The sequence below is a fragment of the Brachionichthys hirsutus genome, chromosome 2 (assembly GCF_040956055.1).
Source record: "Brachionichthys hirsutus isolate HB-005 chromosome 2, CSIRO-AGI_Bhir_v1, whole genome shotgun sequence".
Lineage (NCBI taxonomy): Eukaryota > Metazoa > Chordata > Actinopteri > Lophiiformes > Brachionichthyidae > Brachionichthys > Brachionichthys hirsutus.
Genome location: NC_090898.1, coordinates 8,129,566 through 8,143,985, shown reverse-complemented (window position 1 = coordinate 8,143,985; position 14,420 = coordinate 8,129,566). Strand labels below are relative to the sequence as shown.

Below are 14,420 nucleotides of genomic sequence, written 5' to 3'. Positions count from 1 at the left end.
TCCACTAGGCCACGCTAAGGCGCCCACAAGACTCGTATCCACCTCCATCATGGCCTGCGAATGCCGACCCCCCCCCATTCCTTCCCTTCTTCCCTCTCCTAGCACCGCCTATCCACGCCGAGCGTTAGCCCGCAGATGAATAACGGTCAATTAAAGCTGCATGACTGGAGCTGCCAGGCGTCTGCGCCGCCATAATGAGGCCTAATCACAGAGGGAGAGAGAGAGGGAGGGGGGGAGGGAGAGGGAGAGAGAGAGGGAGGGGGAGAGGGAGAGGGAGAGAGAGAGGCAGACAGAGTGCGTGTCTGACCCTCCACTCCCTTCCTCCATCTCTTCTTCATTTTATAAGGGAGGAGTGGCAGACATTAGTTGTTTTTTCAGGGGGGTGTCTGTGTGTGTGTGTGTGTGTGTGTGTGTGTGTGCGTGTGTGTGTGGTTTAAAGACTACCTGTCCATCTTGTTGGCAAACCACTAACATGCTATAAAAAAGACACGGTAAACACACCTCGTTTCTGCATGAGACTAGACGGCAGATAATCTCTCGTCTTCGTTAACAACTATTTCAGTGGAGCCTCTCTCTCTCTCTCTCTCTCTCTCTCTCTCTCTCTCTCACTCGCTCTGCCTCCCTCTGTCTCTTTCACTCTCTTCCTCTCTCCCTCCCTCTTTCTCTCTCTGGGGAATTTACTGGTGTGTGACGACCTGTCAGAGTGGCGACAGCGGCCCCATCCCACAGCCCAGGCTGTGTGTGTGTGTGTGTGACAGGGCTGCCCTTAATGACGGGAGCGTGGGGGGATTAGGAGCGCCGCGCGGCCGCCCTCGGCTCCGTCTCCGCAGGAACACATTTACACAGGAAGCTCATTAAAATGGATGAGGCTCCCTCCACGCTCGCTCTCTCTCGCCCTCTAGCTCGCTCGCTCTCTCTCCCTCCCTCCCTCCCCCTTATCTCACACCCTCAATCTCCTCTTCAATCCCTATTTTGGTTCATATCTCTCTCGCTCCGTCACTTTGTCCTCCTGCCATCTTTGCTCTTCTTCTCTTTTGCTCGTCTCTCTTCATCCCCGTTTTAAACCCCGTGTTTCGCACTTCCTGTCTTTCTCTTTGCTTTTCTCCGTTCCTCCCTTATTTGGCTTGCAGATGCTTGGTGAGCTTAGTGCCATTTAAGGCCAGACAAATGGAGCGCCAGGCTCTGAGCCCATCGAGCGGCCCTAATGATTTGTTTTTAACAATAGGCCCTAATGGGCCCCAGATAATCAATGATGAGAGGTCGATGGAAAGGTGAGTCATGGAGGAGGGGGGGGGGGGGCTTCCTCACTTCCTCAGCCCATATTTTTGGTTTTACATTCCAGTTATCCGGACTTTAATTTTCCCTTTACTTGGCACTCGTTCCGGTCTCAGATCTCTTGATGGCATGTTCTTGGGGGGGGGGGGGGGGGGGGGGGTCCAGACCAGGCGCACACATGGCCAAAAGTATTTGGACAACACACCAGATTGTTAGAAAGCTCTTTTTTTGAACATATGGGCAATACCATGTTGCTCTAACAGGCTCCACCCTTCTGTGAAGGATTTACGGATCCCATTTGCTCCCTTTCAGTCACAAGAGCGTTAATTAATCTGGCTCTGTTGCTGGCCGATAAAGGCCTTGTGGATTTAGTCTGCAATTTAGTTCACCCCAAAGATTTTTGGAAGGGGTCAGTCCTCCATGCAGGCCAGTTCTTGAGAGCAAAGAAACATATTTATGTTGTATTTTCTAGACACTGCATGATCAGATTAAAACACAGAGAAGCTTCCCTGCTGCCATGTATTGAGGAATTTGTCGTCCACAAAGGACTTTCTGCTCGTAAGTGTTAAACAGGATAGACAGTCAGAAAAGAAATGAAATACTAATCCTCAACCGAACAAATAAAAACAGGATTAAATGTTGGAAATTCCCAAAATATCAAAAGACTCAAATTCAGTGTATCCACAAAAACAGAAGAATAACACAAACAAGGAAATAGCAGCAGCACAATATTTGATTGTTGCTTGTAGAAAGGTTTGTGGAAAAGTACGACACTTTTTGAGTTGAGGTCTGAAACCGAAACGTGACAGCTAACGAACAGGAGCCATTTCTCCTTCTCACTTCTCTCGTGGCGAGGGATGAAAAAAAAACCCAGCCCTGACTAAAAGAATATTCACTTTGATTTCTAGCCCAATAATGAATGTGCAAATGAGTCTGCACAGGTGTAATACCGTGCAGGGCTTGCATCATTCCTTGTCGTTTTCCTTTTCCTCTTGCAGTCTCCCATTCCAACAATGGAACAAGTGAAGAAAGGGTCACTTCAATATGCTGCCCTTTTCATTCATTAAAACAACAACAACAACACATTGAGAGAGAAATGCTTGAAAAGGAGGCAGTGGAGGTAAACGGGGACAGCGTTACGTAGGGATGGAGGGATGGAGGGAGGGCGTGGCCTAGTTAACCCTCCCCGGTCCTGGGTGGCTAATTACATTGTGCTGTTGGTGAGCAGCCGCGGCTCAGTGGCTACATTCACACTGCTGGCCTCCCTGTCTCATGCACACACACACTCTCAATGTATCAGACATCAGTTTGCACAGATGAGCACGCATACACACACACACACACACACACACACACACAAACGATATAAACACCCCCGCAGCCTCCCAGAGCTGCACCACATAGTGCCGAGCTGCTCTGCTTCCTGCTTACATGCCCACCCCTACCCCTCGCCAACACCTTCTCTGTCACACGCACACACACAGACACACACACACACACACACACACACACCCCTCCCTGCTGCTGCACCGCCGGCCCATTATCGATCCCCCGCCTCTCTCCGCGCCACATAAATAATCGACAAGCAATTACCCGCCCACTCCCGCTGCCCCCAGCTTTGTTTGGGAGGCGCCGGGGCCAGTGCTGGAGGGGGGGGGAGGAGGGGGGGGAGGAATGCAGGCGTGCGGCTCAACAGCGGCAGCCAGGAGGTTATTGGATACTTCGTTTGGCCATGTATGTGGAGATGCACGTATGTACACACCAGAGTCGTACACACGTGCACTGCAGCAAGCTATAAAGCCACAAATGAGCTCCGAGCTTGCTGAGCAAGTTTTAGAATTAAAAGAGCGAGTCGTGATGTGGCGACGCAGCCCGGCAGCTGATGAAATCTGCTTTCAACTCGGTCTCTTGTTGTCAAGTTGTTTTTTTGATACATTAATAATCACATGCTCATTGTGAACGTGATATTATCCTCAAATCTACCGAGGCTTCTTATGCAGCATGTGTCAATGTGTGTGTGTGTGGGGGAATAATGCTGCTACCAAAAGCAGGGCAGCGGTGCCATTCCGACAGCTAAGTACCGGCCGATGAGGACATGTGTGTGTGTTTAGCATCCGTGTCTCACCTGTCGGTGTAATGTGCATCGCGGTGCTGCGGTAGACCCTGCTTGCGTCTCTGGCTGGATGAAGATGAGCTGCCCGCAGACGGCAGGTGAGCCTCTAAGGCGGCGGGATTCCTCGCCGCCGCCGCCGCCAACGCTTCTTGGCGAGCACGCAGTATGTCTGAATAAGAGAGGGAATGCAGATATGAGAAGATCGAGTCATTATACAAAGATGATGAAGGATTAATAACGGAGGCAAAGGAGAAGGAAAATACAGGCTCCAAGGGGAGATGGGGGGGGGGGGGGGGGGTAGCAACAAATGAAATGTTTTACATTGAGCATAGTTTAAGCAAAGAAATTAAGATTAATGATCTTTTGAGGAAAAGTTCAAGTAGAAACTTAAGATGTAAGTCTGAACATCACAAGTTTTCAGGGTAAAATGACAAAAGTGAGGCATACTATAAAGCATTAGAAATAATTGGGAACATTTGATGGGATCTCAGGATCTTCAGATTTTTCCGTAATCCTGCTAAACGCAATGTGTACCCCTATTTTTGGAAATAAATCGCAACATTATCCGCAATCCGGATTTGATCTGGCTAGAATTTGGTGGCGAGATAGAGACCCCCACCCTACACGATTGTGTCACATTCCAGAAACATCGCTCAACAATCTACCAAGATATTCACGAACAACTTTTGAAGCTCCATTGACTGCAATGTTAAGGTAAATTTCAATGTGATCCATAATCCAGGATCTCTTCTGGATTATCACCATAATTTATTCAACTGTTCCTGGTAACATTTCCAACATTTCCTGAAAATGTCATCAAGATCCGTCCATAACCTTTTGAGTTATGTTGCTAAAGGTCAGACCGACAGACAGACAGACCACCGGTGATTAAGTAGCCGCCACCTCGGCGGAGGTAAAGAGCTGCTTATTGTTCTGAGGGCTGTGTGGATCTATGGCTAATCCAAAACTCCACTCAGCACATCCCTCATTAAATGACTCATGCATTGGCTAATCGCCATGTTGCATCCATATGGACGCACACAAAGGCACACAAAAAAGGTGCAGGTGTGAGGAATTAAGAGGCGGAAGAGGAAAGATGAAAAAGCAGGAAACACAGCACAGAAGGAGGCGTGAGATGAAGGATAAATAGTAGCCAGTGTGTGTTTTTGTACAACAAGCAAAAAGCGACTTCACACATCGTGGGCAGAGCCGTTTTCACCCTTCCCAACCTCCACCAGCACGACTTTCCCCTCTATCTGCGCATGCCATCTCTGCACCTTCCGCCCTCCACCGTCGCCTCATTCCGGCTCGCTGTTCCCTCATCGCCTCTAACCCTCGCTCTCCCTCAGTAGCCTCGGTTGTCTCTCACCCTTGCAAAAGAGGCCTCATCATTATCAGCCAGACCAGGCCACACCAGGAGACATGGCTTCTAATGAGAGAAAAATCCATCCTGCGCTCCCTCCCTCTCCCTCTCCCTCTCTCTCTCTCTCTCTCTCTCTCTCTCCTCCCTCCCTCCGCCTCTATCTATCCTCTTTCACCCCTCTGCCACCTCCCCCACCCCATCCCCTCTTTTTTAATTAGACAGATCCCGTGGGAGCTCGGGGCCATTTCCGCCGCCAGTATGGGTGTGACGTGTGTTTCTGTGTGTCTTGTGTGATTTAGGCGCTTGCATGTAAGTCCCTGACTCTGTGTGTGTGTGCGTGTGTGCGCGTGTGTGTGCGCGCGCACTAAAGCAGTTAAGCGGGCGCCTCGGTGGGGGGGTGAAGCGACAGATATTAATGCGGCCTAGCTCCGGTGTATCGATCTGTTTGCTGCGCCAGGCCACAGGGGACTCAACTGGCGGCAGACAAGGGTGTGTGTGGGTAGGGGGAAGGGGGGGATGAGAGATAAGCAAGGGATCAGGAGTAACTGGAGCCCCGGAGTACGCACACAAAAATCTGTCATGCACTTGCATACATAGTGCAGCGGTGACAGGGGGGTGGAGGTGGACTTTGTGAGTTTCCTGTGGGAACACTCCCACCTCAACAATTATTGAGAATGACTGGGTGAGTAAAAGGGGAACTCCGGTAATTTAGGATTACACTCCCAAAGTTTAGGGGCCCGAATGTAACAGATTATATAAAAGGCGAATCGATGAAGCAGAACTTGGGACATCCTGATTATGATGCAGCCTAAATGTGGAACACACAAGAGACTCTCGCTAATCAAGGTGGAGGTGTGAAACCACTGGGACCTATTCTTCCCAGAATGCAACTCGGTTTCATCATTCATTAGAACACTGAGAGCATTTTACCAGACTTCATCAGACTGCTTCCACTCACTGATTAATACGAGGATTAGTAACTTGACAAACTGTGTGTACTTTGGGGTCACATTTTAACAGAAAGTTTTGCTGCTTGAATCTATTTTTGCTTTTATTTTATTTTTATTATTTAATATTAGTCAAATATATATAATTTGTAAAATCTTGTGGAAATTGCTTTAAAATTCTATTATCTGAGCCGTCAAAGGAGCTATAGGGGACTGGATTTTATCATGTACTGGCCCTTTAAACCAAGACGAGCTGTATAAAACTGAAAATGTTAATTTATTTTGATGATTTCGGTGTTGTATCTTCTATTTCCGCTCTTATTCCATTCCGTTTCTATCCTGTCCATCATGCAAAACTTCACTCCAATGCTAGGTCCCATATTTTGTTCTTTATCTTTTACTCTCATTCTCTTTCATGTGAGCTCTGAAGATAAGGGTCACCTGGGGCTCTACCATTGTGTGTGTGGGTGAGTGTGTGTGTGTGTGTGTCAGTGAGTGTGTGTGCACAGTGACACACAGTAGGCAGAGACTCAGAATTCGTTGTCCTCGTGGTGTTTCAGCTGCTGGAATACATGGGAGAGTCCCTCTGACACACAAACGTGCACATCGCCCCTTTGCATGAGTTATTTTGGGAGGTCCCAGTTTAACACTCAGACCCATCCCACTTATCTCTCTTTTGTGCCGTTCCATTTTTTGCTCCCCGCCATCATTTCTGGAGTTGGGCCAGAATCCCTTTGGGTAAGCCGGGGTTTTCTCGGTATGAGAATGCAGAGGAGTGCAGCGCTGATGCAGCTCGGCCGGCCTCGTGATGGATTTGGTGGACTGGCAGGTACACAAAAGCAGACATCCATCTGCCAAAGCCCGCCGTGCACCAAAAAATGAAGTATTTTCAGAAAAAAGGTATTCATCCAGTAGCATGGGCTTAGCCTGCAGTAAATATGTGATGAGCTTGTCACACGGAATGTCACGTATGGGGCCGGAGTTTTCAGGATCTTTAGGATGATGATGATGATGATGATGATGATGATGGAGATAAGCTCATCTCCAGCTTCACAAACTAAAGTAAAGGATACAAAACAGAAGCACCGCCCTTCCATCCCTTCCCTACCTTCACTTTCATCTGAATTTCCCTTTCTCTCTCCCCCACTCTCCTTTCATCATTTGAAGAGGGAAGGAAAGCCCTCCTGGCCATTTCTCCTGCCCCTCCACCCCCAATTCCTCCCATCCTCCCCTCCTTTCCTACTCTTTTGCCCATCAGGTCCAGAGAGAACCTCTCAAACAACACCTTGCATCTACGCATTCAAAGACACATCCACACACAAGAGTTCCTCCTCACCGCTGCCTCTTCCACACACACACACACACACACGCTTTAATTTTCTGTGCCCTACACTTCAAACACATGAAAGGATGCTCTGCGGGGACCAAGGCTAAAAGGAAAGATGGAGGTGGGGGTAAGGAAAAGGAGGAGGCGATGGAGGAGGAAGGGGTATAAAAGCGGCGCTTGTGATGGAGATGTATTGGAGAGAGGCTGGCGGTGCTGGGCAGGTGGGTTGTTGCGGGGTCACAGGGGCCCAGGGCCCAGGGCCCAATGTCAAGGGGTTATTGCTGAAGTGATTCACACCAACCCCTCAGGAGACCAAAAATAAAGCAGCCGTCCCCTCTGTCTCACATAAGGGCCTGTCCGATGCAGTGCTCGTCTCCCAATACGCTCCAACCGCCGATGGAGAATGAGAAGACGTGCATAAAATAAGTTTTCAAAAACTTGTAAGTAGTCGGAGCGATAGATGGAGGAAGTTGCCAGGTGTGGAGGAAAAGGAATATTAGCCACGCCAAAGGCTTGGCTGTCAGGGAACGCTGGCAAAGCCTGTGATGCCCGTGGCTCCTCATCCGCTTAGAGGATTTGATGCTCACAAACACAACAGTGGTTGTGAGCACGCATGTTGCTGCAGGGAAATCTTACCATGAAGTTGTGTTTTAAAATAGAAGTTGAATTTAAGTGTGTGACCTGTGCATCATTAATAACTGCAAAGCTGTTGATTTTTATTCTTACTCCAAGGAAGGTTATTTATTCTCTTTCCCTTTACAGCTCGTCCTTCCACATTTCCCATTTCCTCTAGTTTTTTTTTTTTTTCACTACAACTTTTGGATCCTCTTCATGTCCTCTTCTTCTTCTTCTGCACATAAAATGCTTTTTTAAGTGCAGCTTGTAAGAAGAATGCATGTGTGGAGAGTAGAGGATAGTGTGGAAACTATCAAACAATTTGGAATGAAGGAGTGAAGTGGGAGTGTGTCTGTAATGTGCCAAAGCATCTGCCTCATACCAGCAAGGCTTCTGGGAAAGGAAGCGAGCGATCAGACGGCACCCTGGGCCATAAAGCTCCCACAACGCGCCGCATCTTGCTCCTAACTCTTCCAAGACACGGGGAAAAGGCAATTACAGTGTTTATAGGTTTCGCCCCCTAGATTTGCAACCTGCAATTAAAAATCATTACTAATCAAATCAAAATAAAAGTAGCTGAAACTACAATTCGAAGAAGGCATCGATTGGATTTATGCTACAGCCAAAGAGCTAATAAAGACTTAACGTTACATTCCTTGCAAAAATTTCAGCAATAGGTTAACATTTAAAGGCCGGCACGGTGAAATTAATTTAAAGCGCACTTATAAAGCACAAATGAAGGAACTTTTCTCATTTTCATTTTCTTTAACTCAAACCAGTACATTTTATGTGTCTGTAAAAACAGAAAAAGTAGGACACGCTGTTAGTTTCCAGGGAGTGGGAGATTTAGAAGGTTGGCAGGCAGCCAATGAGAGCTCTCGGATCAATTGCGGCGTTGATGCATTCGACGGTTCGTGAGTGTTTTTAACAACGGGGAGCCACGGTGGTCAGAAATCACCCAGAATGACATTCTGACACTGGGTGGGCCAAGCACCACGAATGGAAACGTCAGCCGTCTCCAGGGCTGAGGTTTGTGGCACGCTTTAACACGGTGCCCCGAACGCGGCGCTGCACCCGGGCGAAGAAGCAGCACTGCATCGCACTGCAGGTGATGGAAGAAGGTTTTTTTTTTCCCTTATCAAAGAGCTTCCAAAAGAACGTTTAAACCAACTCTCAAGTTTCTTCAACGTTATTTTGAAGTGGCTTCAAAACGAAGAATCGACTAAAGGGAAAGAAGCAATAGCACTTTCACGAGTGGGAAACACTGTTCTGAATGCAAAAATCAGCAGTAAAATGATACGTCTGAGATATTTAAATGACAAATGACTGACACACACACACACACACACACACACACACACAGTGGACTGACCATGGCCGGGCAGGCCCATGCTGCTGGCCAGCTGGAAGAGCCTTTGCTGCTGCTCCTCGTAGGATCCTTGCTCACTGAGTGCTGACATCATGCGTCTGTAGTGCTCTTCGGGGCCCATGTGCTCGTGGCTGCTGCCCGCCTCCACCACGGGGCTCTGGGAGTTCTCTGAAAGGAGGAAGCAGACGATTACGCAAATGGCTGTCAATACCCGACTCATTAGGGAATAAATACCAGCGTGAGTTCCACTAATAAATTAGGCTTGCTATAGATTTAAAGTCATAAACTGAACTTTCCATCATGTAATCAAATCTCTACCTTGTGTTTTTAAACACATTCATCTTCATGTCAGTCGGGATTCTGAGGAATGTCCCTCAAGCACATTTACCAGGCAGTATTAAGGGTAAGGGTTCAATACAGAAAATGATGCATTTCTGAGGCCAGGGCTAACTCAATGCTTCTCAGCCACTAGTGTGTGTGTTTACAAGTAATTTAAATCTGTTTAGAGTCATTTTCAGCCATCTGGGGTGACTACAGGTTCACAGGTTTGAAAGGAGGGACAGCCTTTCTGTCACATTTTGTAAATGTGACGATTGAGATGGCCTCATTTTGGGATAAAATTAAATAAAATTATGCTTTTATTTTAAAAGAAGGACACTTTACAAATTGGACGGCTGCGAACACAAACCAGAGTCTACCAGAATTAAATTTATACACATGAATATTTTGGATGAAGAAGTATCAATCAATGAAACAAAGAAAATATATAGCCTGTTCCACAGTGTGTGTGCGTGTGTGTGTGTGTGTGTGTGTGTGTGTGTGTGTGTGTGTGTGTGTGCCGTGTTGTGCAGCTTTACCATGTTTAAGATGATGTGGTGTGTGATATCTTTCTAGCTGTCAACCCTCACACTTAATCTCTCTCTGACCTCCCTCCTCCCTCGCTCTGTCAATAGTAACATGATCTAAGGTAAGGGTGGGGGGGGATGCAGGGGCAGGTGGTTGGGGAGTTAGAAGAAGGAGAAAGAAAAGGAGGAGGAGGAGGGATAAGGAGAAGAAAGCAGGGGTTATTTTTACCACCCTAATTCTTATTGAAACCTGAGCCTGGCCCCAGGCAGGCGAGCAGGAGTGGTGCTGAGGAGCGGAGGTGGTGGTGGTGGGGGGGCGGAAGTGAGGATGCAAACATCTCTGTCTCCACCACCAAGCTCCAGCTAATCCAGCCAGCGTCCTCAAGAGTGTTTGTGTGCGTGTGCGTGTGTTTAGGTGTGCGCACAATGAATCTGTGCCTGTCTAAAGTTTTTTGGCTCTCTAAACACAGTGGGCGGGGGCGCATGTGGAGAGAGAGAGAGAGAGAGAGAGTCAGTAGTGCCGACTTTGCACACAGAAAGAAACACAGGTGCGACACACATGGAGAGAGACTTGCAGGTGCACAGTCTCGATCTGGGTGTGGCCAAAGGATCACCGGCGTTTTGAAATGTCTTAAATGCCCTTCTATAAACAGGGAAGGGAATGTCTGGACTCCGAATCGATTCGTATCTCGACACACTTGTCACGATCCGATTCATTCGAGATGCATCTGTTAAAACCTTCGACGCGATATGATTTGATTAGCTCCCTTCCCATGATGCATCTGGATTCATCGTTGCCTGGTCAAGATTCTGCGATTCAGCCGGTTTCAGTATTTGAGGTTTATGTGTACTCTACACTCATTTCCATCCATTTCCATCTTATATTAATAAAAGCAAACAATGTACGGTAGTTATTTTATAGAAATGAATAAAGCAATTCAGTAAGTTTAATAATTTATGACATTCAAGGCATTTCAAAAATGACAAAGTGTCAAAAAATGTAACAATACATTAAAATGTGGTGAAATAGAAACTGTTTACCGTCATTAACAGTAAAATAACCAGGGTTCATGTAGGCCATGCTTTTTAAACAGAAAACAAGTGCATATTTCATTCACAAACATTCCATCAGAGGAATGAGGTAAAATGTATATATTTATATATTTATACATAAAAAGTTGTATTTTAATCTTTATGCAAATACACAGGAATAGAAGAAAGACGTGTGCAGAGTTTGTTCTACGATCCATAAACCTAAGCATGCAGTCAAAATAAAAAGACATAAGGCATATGTGTGTGTGTCCCAAAACAGGGAACACACACACACACAGCCATGCATCTTTCAGAAGCTGGGATGTGTCTATGCATAAGTGTGACGGCCAGAACTCGATGTGGAGAGGGAAGCTGCCGGCGGGCTGCTGTCTGTCAAAGGTCACTCAGAGGGCAAAGGTCACTAAAGGACCTATGCTGCGGCCTGCAATCTGACACCCACAGGCATGTAAGTATCCCATCTATTTTATGCACAGAATTTGTGTATAAAATGTGTAATATTGAGTATTTGTGCGGATTTTATACTTCGTAGCTTTAAGATAGGAATTAAATGTCCAGAAATAGGTCTAAGAGCCACCCTGACATGACAAAGACGATCATTCTGTCTTTTCATTCAAAACAAGCTCAGTTGTGTGTTTTTGGGTTGTTGTGGAAACTGTTGATTCTTCACTGACTTCTTGTATTACATAACATCACTGCCAACGTAAAGGGCGGCTGGAAGCATGTGGATGTCGACGGACACATTGTTTGAAATGCTACTGTAAAAGTGTGTGTGTGCGCGTGCGTGCGTGCACGTGCAGGCGTCTCCTGAGAGGAGACTGGATGTGATGTGCGCTGCCCTTGGCTTTTGCCTGCTGTATAATGTATCAGACAGGAAGTCGTCCTCCTGAGCCCGGAGGGGCGGGCCCTGTGGCCGTACTGGCTCCGTGCCAGTCAACTAGTTTCAGGGGACGTTTTAAAGCCTCAAGGGCGACATTGTCTTGTCATGTGGCTCGTTAAGCCCCGATATTTATGTTGTGCTGATGCAATATCGAAAGCAGATGAGCAGGAACCCATGAAGAGTTTCTTAGGAATCTGCTTCCCGATCTATACAGGCCATTATCGATGCATCAGGCCGATCTGGGGGATTGTACATGCGAAGAGAAGTCGCTGTGGACCCTTTTGGAGAGACGTGACTTTGAAGACGGCAGATTAAGACTTGGCGTAAACAATCCTTTACCTTACCTTACCTTGTTCCGTCTCATCTTGAAGACATTTTTTAGTTTGTGTCCTCCTTCTTCGGGCTCTGATACTAACTGATCTTTAAACCTTCCAGGACAGCAGGACATAAGACCAACAGTCCCGCCTCCAGCAGGCTGTGCAAACACTGCATGTATTCCCATCACCACACCAGCACTTTACTACCAGCAGCTAAACCGAGCCCACCTCATTTCTCGTCATTAACTGCGGCTTCCGTCCTCCTGACAAACACACACACACACACACCCTGCACAGCCTTACCTTTGGGGGATACGCTGCGCGACTTCTTGCTGTCGGAGGGACACTCGCTGCTGCTGTTGGGAGAGAAGCTTCTCCTCTTGCCTAGCAGGTCATCTGTAAACACAAGTACGACGGAAGAGACAGCAGTGAGTCACGACTGAAGGCTTTGATGTTGACGCTTTGCTACACGTTTCCATGCGTGCACGGAGGCTGCTTTGGAAAGCCGGTGCTTGGGGAGAGGGTCGAAAAACCCAAAACCCAAAAAAGAAAGAAAAGTGATAGGCAGAGGAAACGAGAGGAAACGGAGCGAGTGAAGCAAGCCACAGGTGTCTGGAGATGTGCCTGTTCTGACAGAAGAGAGAAAGGGCCTGCACCGCCATAGATGACAGAGCTGTGTGTGTGTGTGTGAGAGAGAGACGGAGGGAGGACGGCCCTGTCTCCGTGCGTCTCCTTCCAACAGGCTGTCCTCCAGTGCTTTCAGCGCTCTTTCTCTCTTTTTCCAGATGTTGCACACAGACTCTTCTGACTGAACATTAGAGCCTCTCAGCTCCTCCAGAAACTCCTCTCAGTCTAAATGACGTGGACATCGTGCATTTATTTTTGGTTTTTACACCTCTTCAGCAGCCATTCTCCGCTCTCGTTGCTGCTCTGTTCCCATAAACAACACTGCTGATCTTCCTATTTCACTCCTCCATCTGCTTCCTTCTGCTTCTCCTCATCCTCTAGGCATTTTAAAGCCTCCGCCCATTAACATCCTCCCTGCCGCCTCCTCCTCCTCCTCTTCCTCTCTGTTACCCTCATTCTTCCTCCCCTGCCACCAAAGATGAGCATCTAGTGTACAATTACAGCACCACCTACTGACTCCTCCCCCTCTTATCCTCCCTTCTTACCCCCCCACCCTACCCCTTCAAACACACCTCAAATCAATACAGGCCTAATCAGAGAGGGAGGGAATGCAGAGCACGCCTCACCCCACGCAGCGCCGGCAGGAAGGAAGGAAAAAGCTCTCTCTCTCTCTCTCTCTCTCTTTCCTTTTTATTCTATTTCTATCTCTGATCTTTATCTCGCCCCGTCTCTTCCGCCACACAGACAGCTAAGCTGGAGCAGCAACCGCTTCTCCTCGTTCTCTCTTCTCTGTGCATATTTTTAGGGATGGGGAAGCGTTTTCTTTCCTGGTTCCCCCCCGACTCACTTTTTCAACAAAGCAACTTTTCATCATCTGCGCCGCAAGTAAACAGTAAACAGCACGAAGGAGCGATGAAGAAGAAGTACGAAAAAAAAATGCACAACTTCGAAAGCAAACATCATTTGGCACGCTCGCATGTCTATTCCTAATATTGTTACCTTAGCAACGGGGCCCTCCGACAGTCATCAAGAGACGGCCGAAGGTGGAGCCTGCCCTTTAACCCTCAACCTATCACCCAAACTTACGCTCTTTCTTCTTTCTAACAAGGCACAGACAGGCAGGGGGGGGGCGGAAGGAGGTTGAGCCAGGGCTCAGAAGATTCTGTTGGGCTGCTGAAGGTGTTTGATGTTGGTTCAGGCCGAGAGGGGATGCCTATCCCATCCTAAAGAGACGCCGTGGGGGGGCGCTAATGGACATGCTCTTCTACACACATGTGTTCGTTCACTTATTGTCTTTTACCATTTCTACTTTTTCTATTCTTTATTATCTCTCATTCCGCTTTTCCTCTTTTCCAAAAAAGCGTCACTGTATTCACTGTACCCTGTTTTTGAGTCTCCATCTATTCTGTTGGTGGAATATTAACAAGTAGAGAGAGAGAGAGAAGCCTCATTCGTTAAACCCCTGCATCTACCAAACACACACACTCGTGATCAAACAAACACACACACACACACACTTGAGTCATCTCTAGAGCCGACCTCACTCAAGACACTGTGTCTCCTGAGCGAGCGCCGGAGGGCCACTGATTTGAGGCCGGAAAGCTTTTAAAGCCAATTAAACGGGGCTTCTTAGAGCACAGACGCTCCTTTTTAATGCCCACCTCTGAGCTCTGGGTAACAACTATGCCAACG

At 47.5% G+C, this 14,420-nt stretch overlaps 1 protein-coding gene across 1 annotated transcript in view; it reads right to left on the bottom strand.

Moving 5' to 3' along the window:
• Positions 1-12,501, bottom strand: part of samd11 (sterile alpha motif domain containing 11) — a gene marked incomplete at its 5' end in the record, with an annotated part of 18,863 nt that extends 6,362 nt beyond the window's left edge. Inside the window, 3 exon segments of the mRNA XM_068752484.1 lie at positions 3,401-3,557; positions 9,013-9,177; positions 12,405-12,501. Of these exon segments, the coding sequence (XP_068608585.1) occupies positions 3,401-3,557; positions 9,013-9,177; positions 12,405-12,501 (419 nt within the window).
• Positions 12,502-14,420: the final 1,919 nt, after the last annotated feature.